This window comes from Dreissena polymorpha, chromosome 7 (genome assembly GCF_020536995.1).
Source record: "Dreissena polymorpha isolate Duluth1 chromosome 7, UMN_Dpol_1.0, whole genome shotgun sequence".
Lineage (NCBI taxonomy): Eukaryota > Metazoa > Mollusca > Bivalvia > Myida > Dreissenidae > Dreissena > Dreissena polymorpha.
The window spans coordinates 99,112,218-99,129,880 of record NC_068361.1 but is presented as its reverse complement, the minus strand read 5'-3'; the positions used below and the strand labels follow the sequence as shown (position 1 = coordinate 99,129,880).

The 17,663-nt window shown below is 34.6% G+C and overlaps 1 protein-coding gene across 1 annotated transcript in view; it reads right to left on the bottom strand.

Annotated features, from left to right (window-relative positions):
* LOC127839952 (uncharacterized) overlaps window positions 1-4,502 on the bottom strand; it is a 12,985-nt gene extending 8,483 nt beyond the window's left edge. The window contains exon 1 of the mRNA XM_052368344.1: window positions 4,424-4,502. Within this exon, the coding sequence (XP_052224304.1) occupies window positions 4,424-4,502 (79 nt within the window). The remainder of the gene's footprint in view (window positions 1-4,423) is intronic.
* Between the last annotated feature and the right edge of the window lie 13,161 nt (window positions 4,503-17,663).

Genomic DNA, 17,663 nt, shown 5'->3' with positions numbered 1-17,663 from the left:
CGACGACGAAGAAAAGAAAAGTTGTAAAATACCGTGTTTTTTACATTTATTAGTTTATATTGATTAAAATATCACGACTGGTATATTACATTGCTTGAAAAAAGTTGTTAAGTTTTCATATTTTGAGTATATTTGGAAATAAATTTTACTGGGTATGTCTACCAGGTAACTACCAGTTAACTATCAATAACGCCAGTAGATTGATCATCATCGTCACGTGGTAAACCCAGGAATGCAATTTGTGCATGCGTAGTGAATTGTAAATATTTTATATATATAATGATCTATCTACTTGCGTTATTTATAGTGTGTTTATCGTTATGTCACCAATTTTCGCGATGTACTTTCGATTTCACATTGCGAATTTTTTTTACCAAATATACTGAAAATATTAACTTTTTTTCAAGTAATGTAATACACTAGTCGTGATATTTTAATCAATATAAACTAACAATTGTAAAAACAACGGTATTTTAGAACTTTTCTTTTTTGGTCATTCGTGGTTGACAGTCCCTTTAACCTAAATCCTGTTAGGTTGGATATGCGAGCATCAAAAGATTAACACAAGCGCAAAAACGACAAAAGCTCAAAACCACATCGCATGGAAGATATTAATGGATCTGTAAAATTCCTGACAGATATCCAAGAGATATCATATATTCAGACAGTGGTACTCGCCAGAACCCGTTTAAACGCTGATAACCAGATCACGGAACAGCCACGACGCACTCAATGTTGGTTTGATTGTGTTTGCAATTTATTTAGTTAAATTCAAAATACCAATGCAGAATCAAAGAGAGCATGCATTTTTGATACCGAAATCCTTTCCTTTTATCCCAAACCGAGGCTGAATTACAGAATTATAAAACACAGTATCCTTGGCTGGATTCGTTTACTTATGTATTTGCACGATGTATGTCTCACATCATATTTAATTTTAACATTTATAAGGGAGATACATTGATTATTTCAAGAAATACAGATCTTCTTGGGCAGGGTGATTTTGAAATCTGCATGTAAAAGGCTATTTAACGTTGTCATGATCGCGACCCTACAACGCTATAAATACAACTGACACATGTAAATGCGTTGCAATACGTATTGCACAACTAACATTGAAAAAACAATTATTTTGTTACATTTGAATTGCCTTACTGCAGTCTTTGCTACTTCATGGTTAAAATATCATGTTATACGCCAAATATTACACCTATTGGTCTCGTTCGTTTATTGAAGTTTCATTAAAATCAGGCTAGGAGGAGAAATCGTAAGCAGAAAAGGTAAAGCACGTTCCGCACGAACTAACAGACGACGAACGACGAACAGCACGATATACTTGAAGCTCGCAATCAGCATTGTTTGCTGAGTTGAGCTTAAAGGCTATAGCGAAAACGGTAAAGTCATACATCAATTAGCAGATGAATTATTTATTACACACTGGATTTTGTGGGGAAAATATTGTCAGATAAAATATTGATGACAATAAATGGGATCCACAGACTAATTAAGTTATGTTCAACATGGTGAAATAATATATCATGATATAGCGAATGAGCATTTAAACGGACGAATAAAACTCGTCAAAAGACAATTTGCTAATATCCAATTGCGTAAGTATGCGAGTTTTGAACAAAATTCACATTTTTTTAAAGTTAATTTGCATGTTTTGAGCATAAAAGTCTTATTTTGAACCCTAGTAAAAAACAAACTAGCCAGTCTTGATTTATCTTTTGCCTCAATCAGACATTGACAATGACATGGAATTAAGTTACACATTGGTATGCACCTTGAACAATGATAAATGTAATATCATACGCCGATACGGAAGGCAATGTGGTAAACAAGTATTCATAGAAGTTAAGTTCAAAGTTTTAATTTAGGGACAATATGATAATGTGTACTTCAATAACAATTCAACAAACGGAGTGGTTAGAATGTGCCATTTGCACAGTTTCACAAGACATATACCTAAACGTGTACTCGTAATAATTTATTCTTTCTAGAATTCAAGATTTAACATACTTTGACCAATCCTGCCTCTAAAGGTATCAATAAGACAATGTGTTTAAATGTAATTTGAAGAATCAGGACGTTAATTGAAATTTCAGACATTTTCACACGCAAAGTGTCACATACTGAAATTAAATGCGTGAATAATCAGAAAAAAGTGTAATGTATTTCTATATTGAATGTTATACTTTGGTCCCCTACCACTTTAATTCTGGTAAAGTCGATTTCATGTAATATACAGATATAGACATATTTAAGTGCACACGATTTTACTATCAACTACAAGTACACCATATGAAATATTAAACGACATATGAAGAATTCCTATCAGTAAATTGTAACATAATACATTTTTGAACCAACTTTTTGTATTGGTGACAATTTCCTGTAATATTATGTAGTACTATTCACTTAATATACCAACTTATCTAAGCAGATATCTTTTCGATATATTCTTATGATCAACAAACTGAAATAGTTATTTAATAAGTTTGCTTAATTGCCCTACACATATTATTCAAGACAATTAAAATCTATATTTATGACAAATAGTCAATTCCTAAACAGCAAAAAACTAAAGTATTAATCCTTCTTTTTTTCTACACTTCATAAAGAAAACAAAACACAGAACCTACCAAACCAAGTGCCTCTTACTTAAAACACTGCTCAAATATAGCTTCTATTTTGTACACTTTACACAATTTAAAGTTATGATAGCTATCGTTGTTTCAATTTGGTCAATTAAAATCGCGCGAATATGTTCAAACACGTACAATGTCACACCATCTGCGCGTACAACATGTATAACGCGGGCGTATAAATAGCTTGACACCAACTTTTTGGAGTATAGGACTATGCATCGTCGGATGCCCACGTTCGACCCATTCCGTTACTCTCCATTTTTCGACCGTGGGTCATTACGAGCTCTTTTCACCGTTTTAGGGTGTGTCAAATCCAGTATTTCCATTGGATCTCTCACGGTTTCATGAGCATATTTTTTACCAATAATACAACTCGTACTATAGAGACTCCGGGTTTGTTGTCAAAATTGCGTCGTCCGTAGAACTGGAATTTCGTCGTGCATGCGTATACTTTAAAATTGAGAATTTAAACGACTTTCAGATGTCTGTTTAAGCACTCGGACAGGTGGATGGAAAAGCTTGGTGTATCAAATCGCAATTATCCAGGCGAAGCATTGATACCTCCAAAGCAAAATTCTTTTGTAAAGTGCGATTTCGTTGGTCTACTGAATGGTCACAGTTAAGGTCAAAACGGCGTGTATTGCTTATATTGTCCCACGGCTAATGCTGGAGAGTAACGGAATGAATTAGTCGTGGGTATCCGACGATGTGGACTATGAAATCTTTCCTATTTTGTGAACGTTTTATAGAAAGGTTTTCATGGGTGGGAAGCATGGGCCAGTTGACTGCAGATAAACGACTCGCGGTTGTTGTCATAAGAATTAATTGAGGGATTAACTTTGTGTAGTTAAATATTACATCATTATTACTTCCATCGATTTTTTATTTACCTGCACTGCAATCTCGTCGTGACGCCGATTTACACTTTTTAAAGATGCTAATAACCTCAAATATGCCAATTATCTAAACAATCATTCTGTTTGATTGATTTTGTACTGGAAGACGTAATGACATCAGGATGTGATTAAACACATGACCAACTGTTCATGAACAAAGAAAAAACAAAATATCTTAATAATTTCGTGACAAAAAGTAATTATAAACAATAAAATATGTAGGCCATATCCTAATAGGGGTCTCCATGCACCCCCCCCCTTTGGATTAATTTTCACCTATACCGATTCGTTCAGTGACTCAAGTAAGTTAATATGTTCACTTGTCCTCAAAGATAAACTCAATTGAAAGTGTTCATATTAACCAGTTTCCATGGCAACCGCCACTCAAAATTGGAAAACGGACCAGGGCGACTATATCACATCATTATTATATTATATCTTATCGTTACACAAACAAAATAGTGTTCTAACAAAGGCTACACATTGTGCTTTATTGTAAAGACCAAATTATATATTTATCTCATGTGCACATTCATGAATGTTAATGAGAAACTAACAAAATCGGGAAAAAATAGACAAATATCACTATAAAGACTTAAATATTTTAAGTACAGATTGTTTTCAGTAAATATGTGAATGTCAGCATAAGCCACTGCTTGCAGACATTCAAAAAGAGCGATATAAAGGACATTTCTTGAAGCCAAATAGATTTAACACGCCCCGAAAAGTGGGTGTGGTAAACATAAAAGACAATGAAAATAACATAATCACTTCCTATTAATTATTTAGTTGCTCAGTGCTGCTTTTACTTGTTCTTTTAATTTAAATATACTGTTTAACTGTCTTCATCGCCAACTCTTTCCGTTTCAGTATCACTTTCAGCACTGCCATTTTCTTCTTCAAGTGCATTTGTCATGTCCTCCATCAACAATATGAGGCGGGAGTATATCTCCATCAATCCAAAGAGGTTCAATCAGGCCTGTATCAGTGTTTTTGGTACATCCATGTCCTTCCGGTGCAAGTGGTATATCTGGATCGGGTATGTGTGACCTTTTCCATATGCCAACTTGACTAATCACTCTACGGATGTGTTGCAGGAGACATTGCTTACAGGGACGCAGCACTGGCAAGTCTACATTCTTTGACGCATTTGTGCTATCATCAGAGACCTTCTTTATTTTAAGAAAATGCAATTAATCTACCGAGTCGATTCTAGCATTCTAATACATGACACACGTGAATATATCAAATTCACCCACTACTTTATCTGCAACTGTGCAGGTATTTGCTAAAGCAACGATTGGAGCAACGGTTCGTTGCCTTTTTTCCATCAACTTAATAGGATTGATATGCCCCTTTCCTTTGAAAGCGCTTGTTGTGTCACAACTGCAGTATGCATGTATACCTTAAAGTGCTGATCTAAACTCTTCAGTTAATCCCGTAGCTACTTCATTCATGTCAAACATTTTTTAATGATTGCCAGCACCAGTGTCAAAAAGTATCTTGCAACCATCAAATAATTGAATGTAGTACAAAGTTATGAAGTATATGTCACTGTCATGGTTTCGAATTTGAATAGTGTTGTAACTTTGTTCTTTCTCATACACGGCATACATAATAACTCTAGTGTCGGTTTCCTCTTGTGTCGATTTCAGGTCTTCAATAAGTGTCTTTTCAGTTATTTCTTCATCTCTTGTTGCGAACAGAAAGGCGTCTCCTTCACAAACCAAAATCACTTTCCTGCCCTCTAGTTTATTTGCATATTCATCGCTCTCCCATGACTAGCACATGATCTTCACAAGTTGTTTCTTTTTCTCGTCATTTGTGAGGAAATTCATCCAGTCTGCCGGTTTTTTGGTGTTTTCGCCTTTCACCAGAAGTTTTTCTCCACGACCGCGATGTTTCCTTTCCATTGCTTTGACAGACCCTTGCTTGCACATGTCTGTACTAAATATCACATCTGTCTTCTTCTGGGTCATGTTAAATAGTTTTTCAGAAATGTGTTTAAAATTTGACGGGTTGTCTTTCATCGAATGAAACAATGCATTACCATCTTCTATTACTAATGTCTTGTCTTTTGGAATAGCTGCATGATCAGTCCCTTCAGTGACGTGTTTTAAACCTTTCAATTTGTCAGTTTTGGCCAGAAACCCATCAGCAGTTCCAATGCTAAACGGCACAGTAGTTAGTGAGTAGTTGAGAAGATCCTTTTGATTAATTAACCAGTCTTGTCTTTGGGATTGAACAAGTAGTTGCATGGCAATGTTACATTGTTGTCTATATTGAAGGACGTTGTTTTCACATTGTTGTAACATTGTCATTCAATTACTAGTTCAACTCCAAAGACCAGACCGGTTAATTAATACTTGGTATAGGTAAAAATTAATCCAAGGGGAGGTGCATGGAGACCCCTATTAGGACATTGCCTATTACCATTCAAATCGCACTATGCTTTTCTAAGTAATTGCCATTTGTTTAAACAGAACATGCGAAATTCGCCTTTTACTTTTTCGTACTCATAAAGTTTGCACTGAATCTTCACAGTTTATGTATGTAAAAGTTTGCTGGCATAAAATGGGGGTCTTGTTCGATTACCAGCCAATTCGCACCAGGCACTTAAGAGTTATTGCCCTTTAGTAATAAAAAAATGCAAATTCGGCGTTTCAGCTTTTTACTTGAATCTTTACCAAACTTTCTGCAAATGTACGTAGCCGTAAAATGGATGCCAAGTTGAGAACCAGCCGAAGCCAGGCGCTTCAGAGTTACTGCCCTTTTTATAAAAACAAATGTCAAATTCGCCGATTCAACTCTCTTTACGCATTCCCTTTTCATCGAATCTTCACCTAACTGTCCAGATATGTTTGTGCCCGTAACACAGAAGTCAAGTTCGATAACTAGCTTAAAAAATATGGAATGCTACGTTGTCCATTTTTACGACGGAGGCATGGATTTTTAGTTGTATGTTTTGCTAACGTGAAATTCGGCATATTGTTATCGGTAATTTGTCACCATTTTCACAATTTGGCCGGTCGATATAAGGTTTAGGGGATGTTTGTTTCGGGGATTCACGTTCCACTGTCAGAAGGATACATTGGTAGATTGGCAGCTGGATGAGCCTAAGTCCCCCATGGGGCTTTCGGACACTTGGTAGCCGGGCACCACGAAATTAATGGTTACTAAATTTAAACTGTATCCTACACTATTACACATATATATGTAAATGTTTCCTTTTTGTTTTAAGCAGAATATTTAATTGTTTAAGTATTCAAACTTTATTGTGATTATGCGTATTAATTCCTCCATTTTCATAATATCGGGAGAGGCTATACATGATTAACAAATATTTGTTAAATTATTTAACTAAGTCATCGCGTCGGATAAAAGAGCGGCTGCATTGAAGATCATACACGGAGATCCAGCAGCTTTTAAAATATATTTTTTGTAAAATTGTAAAAATACATGTAAAATACATCGTATTTTATATTGTATAACAATTTAGATAAAGTATAAATATATCTCTTTAATACATGCCAATTTTAGTGTTGAAGTTGGGTCGATGTTTGAGACTTTAACCAGTAGAGAACGCAGACGAATGTTTGAACAGCGTAAGTATACATTTTTATCTTCAAAAAACACTTCTGTAAATTTCCTTGTCTGTGTTTAAGTTCAAGTTTGTATGAATATGTATTACTCATATTATACATCTTTAAACCAAACTAACAAGTCAAAGTTGATCTTATACGATCAGTGTTGCATCGTATGTCCATGGTCTTGGATGGCGTATTGAAAATGTTATGATCTCCTGAATCGGCGCCTGATATTATATACCCCATTCAAATGTTAACTGTTAGTTATATTTCATTATTACTTGAATATTAAAGTTAAATACCCATTAATGTTAGGATTCTTTTGAACTTATGGTAAAGTTTATGAAATAATTAATCATTACTAATTAATAAATAAATTATACAGAAGAATCAGAATTTTGAAACCGTGTGAAACGCTCAAGAGTTACAACACTTGGTTTAATAGTCATTATCAGAAAACGAGTAAACAATCCGGAGAATGAATGCTTATCGACTACGATATGAATCGATGTTCCTCGTCTGCCCTTTCTAAAACGTTTAATTACTATTTTCCCTGCATTAACATATATTGAAATTGCTCGGGAAAAAATGGATTCTGAACGGGTATGTGAGTGGAGGAATATGGTAGCTACCAATTTGTTTGAGAATATATTCGGATGTGTGTGTTTGAAGGGTTAAAGGCTCGGTCAGACCTACCAACGAATATGTAACCGAGAGAAAACGGACGAAATATGCAGATTTTGGTTATCCAGTGATAAAATTTACCTGCTCTGCCGCTCTAGACGCTCGCAATCGGTGTGTGAAGCGTAGAAAAAACAAAATGACCGCACAAGTACCGGTGATGTAACGGAAATAAGCGTACGTTTAGCGGATATGTACCGGATAATTAACGGTCGGCTTACTGATATTACCGTGCGAGTAAATGACTTCTACCGGATAAAACGGCAGTGTAGCGCATTAGTACCGGACAAAACGTTCTCCCAACGTGAGAGAAACGGAAAAGTACCGAACATCAACGTACATAAAACGGTCATTTTATGTCATGCATTATTTATATTTTAAAGTATCATAATTTTGATTTGCTTTGTTTTTAATGCATATGCTTGTTTGTTTCTGTATTATGAATGTTTATGTACACTTACGCCAAGAATAAAATAAATAAATAAATAAATCTTGGTCGGTCGAACACTGTTATATTTTATTTCCGAAGAAAAAGAAGGGTACATCCTCAGTATCATGTGGCAAGGCTTCAGGTTCTGGCAGGTCAAGGTCTCCGTTATCAGCTGCTGCCTTCAGGTCTTACTCGTTCCACAAATGTGCAACGGATTAAGCATCACGGCCTCTAATGTAAGCCCAGGCGAACTTGTAGCCGGAATTATCCAGAGCTAGCAGGGCAACTAAAAAGTACTTCTTGTAGTTAAAATACGTAGACCCAGATCTTGGTGGACATTTGCAGGCAATAATTATGTTTGCCAGCAATAGCACCAAGCGTATGAAGGAAATTCCGGCTGTCCCTGAAGCCGTCCGCTATTCGCGTCCAATCGGAAGCTGTTGTTGGCAAAGGCAGCACCTCGTCAGCATACTCATATATGACTGCTCTACAAATCTGACGTGTAAAAGATAACAGTATGATAAGCTAGCGTGGATTATAGGTGTATGACACAGTAGTTAATCCATGACTTTTAGCGAGTGGATGATTAGGTGAAAAATATACTACTTGATAAACGGTGCATATAACTGTGTGCATTTCAAGATATGCGCACAAGACAGTACTAATGGTATTATACAATTTAGGAGTTAGTGTTGTAGTGCGCGCACTCATCTATTTGTCTTTTATCCTATCCCGATAACTAAACACAATGCAATTCATATGAAATGATGATAGAAGTAGACATTAAGATGTATAAATATATTAAAATGGCTTACAGAAGCCTTTTAAAATTAATTTTAGCACTATAGTAAATTAAGCGGTACTACTTCTGGCACGAGAAGAGAATTAGTGTTGTTGGGTACCCTCCAGCCGAATCGCATATCGCGGTACTTTGAACCAGACACAAGATGCCGCAGCGCAACTGTAAGCTTCAACCCTGGTTAAATTGGAAGTCTGTAGTTGTTGCGCTGTTTCGTTATCCTTGGGACCAATCGTGCGAGAATCTCATCGAACATCTCCGGTGGCATTCTCATGATGTTGATGAATGCGCATTGGTCCTCTCGTCTTAATTCGACCATTAGTTGGTCATACAGACCGAACTGACGCCTCCGCTCGGGACCCAGCCAAGCCCTGCACATGTCCTTCTCACAAGGCGTACCAAAATGAAATGATACTTCGACCCACAGGTTAATAACGGTTAAATGTATGTCAACAGTTTTGTTCCGTAACACTTCTCTTACTTTTTTATACGTTAGCTGTCCGTTATAATCTGTTGAAAATGCGTTAGGACCAGGACAACCGGACATAAAAAAGGACATCAACCGGATTCGTACAGGAGGTGTAACGCACGAGTTCCGAACAAACCGTAAACTAACGTATGAAGAACGGAGATCTCTGTCCGTTTTATCCGGTGGATAATTTTGAACATGCTCAAAACTTCCCAACGGATGGAACGGATGTCACCGGACATCGCCGAACAAGGAGCGGATTCATCGGATATGAAACGCACATTAAACAGATAAGAACGGACACGAACGGAGAAAATGATTTTATGTCCGTTTCTCGTCCGTTACCTCGGTGTGACCGGGCCTTAAGTAAGAATTGGTGGGTTTGAAAATGATGAGGATGAGTGTGGTTGAATGAGTACGTTGGTTTGGTGGATATGTATGCGGATGTGTTTTGAATCATGTCTGTTCTATTACACTGATCACAAGTGTTAACGACTTTTCGTTTAAAATGTTTACTGTCAAAAATGCGGTTTTTGCTCATGTGACTAACGTATCTGTAACGAAACTATTTTTATTCCCAAGTTCTCATGTACAACGGTGCGGAGAAATTGCATTTTGAATTTTTTAACAATGTTTTTACCTCAAGTGAAGGTGTTATTCGAAAGAGCGGACGAACTTATACTGTTTTATAAGCCAACTTAAAGATGTTTTCTATGATGTTTCATACAAATTGTTGTAGTGGTTAATAAATGTTATTTTGTAAATATGTGAATGCACTACGATGGAAACCGGGCAAAGGTCGATGACAAAAAAGTACCTAAACATTTACTATGGTGGACGAAAATGACACAGGTGATCTAGATTTACATTCACCATTTGTTATTGTGATATTATCTTTGGTTTGAAGACGTGTTCATCTGGTTAATTTATAGTTTTCAGTGTTTATATTGGTACTGAACGATGTGCTGCGTACAGGTATCAGAAAGCAACATTTAATTCAATATCCTTTGTAATTTGAAGAAAGACGTTTTGTGAAATAAAGGATTGTTTTGATTAGTATGTTGTTGTTTTTAATTTTCGTTGAATCTTAATATGATCCTAAGGATAAAAAATGTGTTGTATAAAGTACATGCTTGGGAAGAATCATAATACAAAAATATGTTTCGATTTGACAAGATAAGAAAATAGTGATGTTTTAACTAATTGTACTTAATATTGACGCCATGGCAGAATGCGGAACTGACTTATTTCCAGCGTTCCGAGACGGTTGTGCAGCTATACAGGGTATTGTGACTCGAGCAAAAAGCATTTTTTATTAACCTATTTTAATGTAACATAGAGACAAATGATATATCAAGGGCGAATTCAGCTTTACACACCGTTTTCTTTAACAAAACAAAACTCTATATACAAACTCTTGTAAAAAAAGTTCTTTTTTTTCAAGAGCAAAACATTTCCTTTCCTGCTGTAGTGACTGTGCATGGAGGACATCGGATCATGATTGAACAATGGATTAGCAGCCTAGATGACACTGTCACTGTCATATGCGTAATTTTAGTTAGTAAGGAGCAACATACAACATACATGGCCCAATGATTTGGCGTATTTCAAAGCACGACGAACATATCAGACATCAATTTGGCTGCAGATGATCTTCTAGAACAAGTCACACATGTATTTGCAATTTAAAGAACATTGTGCATAAATTTGTTAACACATTTGTAGAATCCGCACATACGTTAAGAAAGTGTTAAGACGTGCATGTTATATACATCACAAATAGATTTATGAAGCGCACATCGTGTGAGCATTGTGTGTACTATGTTTTCTTCTCCAAAATAATCTTGTTATTCAATTTAATATAATATTTTGTCATATCACGAAGATTTTCATAAATATCTGTGAAACTCAAAGTGACCAACTGTATCCATTTTGGGGTTTATTTGTATCCCTTGAATTGCTTTATCGCTCGGTTAAATTTACCGGTTTAAAGTTCAAACGAAATATATCGCTCTGTCTTTCTTTCGTTTCACATAGGTTTGTAGCGTTCACGATTGGCTTTTGTAACAATATGGATTTATTTACCACTAGAAATAATGGGCTATATAATTAATCATGATTTTAGATATATACTGGTAAATTATAAAGTATTCAAGATTTGTTTAAGATACCACATCGAATACAATGCGTCACTGAGGGTTATATAGTTTGTTCTTTGAAATTTAAATGTCTGGAAGGTGTCCACGTTTGGTTAAACTTAATACGTCTTTCTTTCTGTATTTAACAGATACGCTACCAATACAACCACTGCAGGCATTGAAAAAGAAAACACTTCGCTGAGTATTTATGCGTATACAAGGTCCGCCTACAAAAGAGGTAAAGTGCCAATACCTGAAAGACTTACACTACCAGAGGTTACGTATCACTATCCAAAAACTATTGACGAGGTTGGTAGAAATATGTTTTAGTATATTGCAAAAAGGAATGTTTGGTTGTGTGCTTTTTGATATTTAAAGTGTGTATATAACTTTTTTTTTCTAGATAGATCTGTTATCAACATGCAACAAATCCCGATATTCTAGATTAAATCGTAATGAAATAACCATTATGAACCAACGAGTATTCGAAAAATAATTGGATTCGCGGGTAGAGATCAATACCTGCGATTTCGGGGAAAAGTTTTTGCAAACGATACCGGGTCGTGGCTAGTTCACGAAAGGGAAGATATAAAGGATATTTATTCATGTCAGAGCGGTACGAGTGAAAATACTATTATTCAATGATCACTCGTGAAATAACAAACGATCTTAAACTGACATAAACACATTTTCTACTTCTTTTATGCCCCTTTTTCAAGAAAATAATTAACAGCTGTTTCCCTTTTGCTGAATAGTTACCCTTTCTCCCGTGGCGTGCCTCAATACATATTAATACACAAAATTACGGCATTTTTCCAGCGAAATTCTTTAGTTAAACTCTTTAACAATGTAAATAAACGGTGAAAAAAAGCATCAAATAAAAACAATTGTTGGATTCGGTGGAATATAGATTTTAATTCACTCGTGATCATAGAAAAACTTGATATGATAATCTAAAAATAAAAAAGTAGTTCCGAAAATTTGTTATTTTCACCGGTGAAAATAACAGTTTGTTTATTTTCACTGCTGTTATTTCACTGCAGAAATGTCATATTTTATCATTAGGTATAAAAGAAACATGGATAACTTGGGGATCTTAATACTTGCAGTTAAAATGTATTTCAGATGCCATTCCAAAACAGTGAATGCACACACACAACTCACATTAGTCGAGTATGTCGAAGAATGGTATGACTAATTTTGGCAAACATATGTTGAATCTATGAAACGAAACTTTAAATAAATACGTTAATTCGTTGTTTTTAATTAAAGTAAGGGAAGCTTTTATTTTAGATTAACGTATTGTATCCTTGATTTTTTAGTTCTATTCGGTAAATGATGTTTAAAGAATGACATTAATGTTTTATAGCTTAAATAAAAAACAATATTTTCCACAATCTAGTGTATACGTAATAAAACAATTACTTGCTTCGTTTTTTTACCCATTATTTGATTAATTTATATTTTTATTATTTGATCCCTTATAGTTCTTCTTCTAATAGATTTGCAGTCTTTAATTCTGACTTGGCAAATAATATGATGCGTTAAAACGTTTTATTAAAAGTAGTTATATTTTTAGTATTTGCTTACGTGAAGCCTGACCCGAAACGACCCGAAATTCACCGGTTTTGGGTATTTTTGAAATTTTGACCCGCCGATCCAAGTGTTTTACCCCAAGGAGTCCTAGCAACCACGTATTAAATAGTATTGTGTATTTGGCGTTGAATGAGTATATGGTCGATTACGTGTTCACACCACATTGTGGAATTTCTCCCCGTACACAAGGGACAACTTGCAGTCAACAAATCTATTCACCATGCAAGCAGATGTTTCGGCCAGACGAAATATGTTATATCAATCGGGGTTTTATTGGGTTTATTTATGTCCAAAAATGTGTAGATTCGTATGGTATAATTTGATGTTTACCAACTATATATGGTATTTTAAAGCCTTCTTGTATTAATATATATGGTTACTCAAATAACGAGTTGCTAGTGTAATACGTTTTTAATTATCAGTATTAGCATTCTTATATAAAATAAACAGTTTCAATTAAAATATAAACGTCTTAAGTATCATTAATCATTACCTCATTTATCTTAAGATTTATTTCTAAAATCATTATTATAAAATGGCTGCTATGGCAACGTTTTCGTGTTTTCATCGTGTACGATACTTTGTCAACGGATATACAGAGTCTAATGAAGGCTATTATAACTTAACTAAGCTGTAATTTTTGCTATGAAAAAATACCATGTTTGTATCGTGTGTTAAAGTTCATTAAGATTGATTAGAACTCAAATAATATATATACATATGCATCCTAAACACTTCAATTGAGGCTTTTTTAATTAAATTGCATCCATAATTATTTTTTCTGATTACCTGCAGACTACTTAAAATCAAAGTGGCTAATTTGATGCTCGAATAATAATGGATATATCGAAGTCCCTGTTGACAACACAACGGACAGCGAACAAAACACAAGTATAGTAAATCAGCTCCTTGCTGTTGAAACTGTTGAAGCCATATTTAGTTATGGCAAACTCACATATTTCATTTACACTAGACAGTGTTTATAGTGAAAATGGGGTTGTCTTGCACAGAGGATTCCTAAAAATTCCTCCATCCAGAGTAGACACAGATGGGGAACAAATATGATTACCCAATTTTTTTTTGTTCGACTTCGATAATTGGTAACTTGGAGAATAAACCTTATTTTTAAATTAAATAACTTAAACTACAGAGACATTAAAGGCAGAAAAGTTGTTAGCATTCACTTATCTTTAATTTGATTGAGTATAATTACGACATGTCACAAGACAATAAATTAAATAGGTTGTTAGGTCATATTGATTTATAATATCTTTACGTCACATGGCCTCCATGCCATTTGGAAACTTGATTTGGTTTTACTTGATTTATTACAGCGGCCTCACAACGGCAGTGCCATTAAAGTAGGCGATACTATATTTTTCTCCTAAGTGGGTGGGATACAACCTTTATGTGTGGGATTCAAACTGATTATTATATTTACATTCTTTGACAAATAGGTACTAATTTCGGACTTAATACTCAATTAATTAGTGTCAAACTTTATACATAAATAACTTGTTCCATTAAAGGCTCTATAAAGGTGAAGATCCGTAATTATTTACCGATTTTAAAATATTATTTTCACATTTTATTTATAAAGGTTATCAAAAAACAATATATATATATGCTATTGGACATAACAATAAAAAATGAGCAATACAACTTGTTTTGAGCTCAAAATAAAGTGTCCTCCAAGTCAATTGTGTTTACAAACAAACCGTTTATTTACATCGCTGTTTATTCGGGAAAGAGAAAGAGAAAGTGACGCAGGTCACCAAAAATATATCGATTATTTTTAACGTTTTCCGGTATTACTCACAAAGTAGGTCTCTTCTAAATGGTTAAAACGTTTGTAGTGAACTAATAAGTTACTTTCTGCAGGTAAAAAGTTGCTTAAAATAGAATTAAAATTGAATTTTCTTTCGGGTATTTTTAGAATATGTCACCGCTCTTAGGCTACACATCACGTTAGTTGCAAAAATGTAAACATTTCTTCCAATTATGAAACGGGTATATCTTCCATAATTCTTGGCAACGTTGTACCTAAGCTGTGTTATCAGCAGTTTTTATGCAAGAGTAACTGAAATACGGTAAAAATTTGACCAGTTGATATGCATAATAATTGGATTTGTCACATTTAAAGAGCCTTTAAGATTGTGGCAGCGTATGTACAATCAAGCAGGTGAGTCTATTTGTTTTGGCAAAATATCGTAAACGCATTAACGATTTTTATTGTATTCTACATTGGCAACTCTTATATAAGCACGAGATAAGCGATAACGTATAGTTCACACCTGCTATGGTTTTGTGATTTGCATGTAATCCGTTTAGCATGTGACATGAATCTTTTTCTCCTTTGCTTTTCAAAATGTGAACGTATATTTACGTTTAACAGACTTATAAAAACAATGTCCGTATCAAACACTTTATTTTGTACTAGATATAATTAATCGACATGTTCAAACTCGATTTGACAATTCATGAACAAAAATGTGAAAAGCATAGTGATATATTTCGACATTCAAGTGTTAATATGCCCAAGTGTGTATTGTTGGTTGTGGACGACGCTGACATCATAAAAGTGCACAAGAGATTGTTTATTGAAGCTATCAAATCCGCAAACCCGAGTCGCACGGTGCTCTCACGTTCAATTTCAAGTATACAAGGAATTGAAGATTATAAAATATGGAAAACCATTTTTATCACATCCAGTGCAAAACAGACGTTAGACTCAACTGTGATAAACGTGTGGTTAAAACGTGTGAACAAAGGCCCGCCAACGAAATACATGATAATGGACGTAAAGATACAGCGCCTGTCGCCGGCGTCTCTAATAACAGGTCGAATATTGTGAAGATCGATGATATTTCCAAATTCGATCAATATCGAGAGCATATTTGGGACTTCGTCTCAGAAACAAGCATATTTGAGCGTGAATTTAAAACTTCCAATTTTAGAAGTCATTCGAAATCAAATTTGTTAAGAATATTATAATTTACCTGTCTTGTTTTGAACATTCCAATGTTTACAGTGATGTTTGTTTTGTCTGGCGTTAGTTTTTGGTTGGTAAAATGTAAGGACCTATTTCACCATGTAAATGTCTTCTATGGAATAGCATTTGCCTTTCTTGAAGTTGAAGTATTAATATTCATGATTTGTCAAGGGTTCATGTTAATTATGACGACATTATGAGACAAGTGGACATCCGTATAACTAAAGGCGAATTTGTAACAATAGTTTTTTCTCATTCCATTCAGTTGCATTATCTGGGGATTGGTTGGAAGTATCGTTCTTCGAAAATCACATTTGGGAGTAATGCACGTATATGATCTTCCGTTGACATTGTGGAAGACTGTAGACTTAAGTGCTCTCAAGGGCCTGTACAATTTGCACAATTATATGTCACATTGTATGTATAAGACTCTGGTATGTATAGCTTTCTTATTGTCGATAATTTTCATCGCTCCGCACATTATGTTATCGTTATCGTACTTCATGTCTCCTTTGTATCTTTCTAGACACAGGGCACACCACATTCACGTGTCATGTATGCTCAGTGCGATAGTCATGTTAATTGGAGTAATTGTTAACAGGTACCAAGTGGACTATTAGAATACGGGCGTGACCGATACATTGGAGGACACTTATTATGGAATTATTGCAAATTTTTGTTCTGTCCTTTCAATAGATATTTTGCTTTGGGTTGTATGTGTACACATAATAACCGAATGCTATTTTGATTGCTCAGTCACGAAACTTCCATTTGAATTATTCAAGCATTTGTGTTCTCTTTAGATTTTTAAATTATTGTTTGTTATGAGGACAATAAAAGATTATAAAATAATATGCATTTTACTAACATTTAGTGTTTGTTTGAATAAACACAAAACATATCGATCATCGTTGTGTAAATTATATGTTGTCCGATTGTAGATCTGAATGTATCCGAATTTCCATCTCAACGATGTGAGAGAAAAATCTACTTCTATCTCAAAAGACACACGTTACTCTACCATCCAATAAACAAACAAACAATGATAAATTATAAGCATGGTTATATTAATGAATGGTTGGCCATCAATAGTTTATTTTGATGGTGCATATACATAGGCAATCAGGCATTTGTATGCTCAACGTTTAAGTTCATGTAAAGGTCATTGTATTTATTTAATTTGTACATCCAAAATGTAAACTTTGTTATATTTACATGTCCAACTGTAATTCTTTTAGAATCGTTTCAGTTTGTCCCACGTGTTTGCCTGTACACGTTTTTTCAATTTACATTGTGGTTCATTTCGACATTGTCTCGTTTTTGTTTAACGTACAATTTTAATTTATCAATACAAACTTTACTTGTTTTGATTGCAGTTGCTTTCAATTCCCTTTGCAGACCAGTTAAAAAAATCCCCATCACAT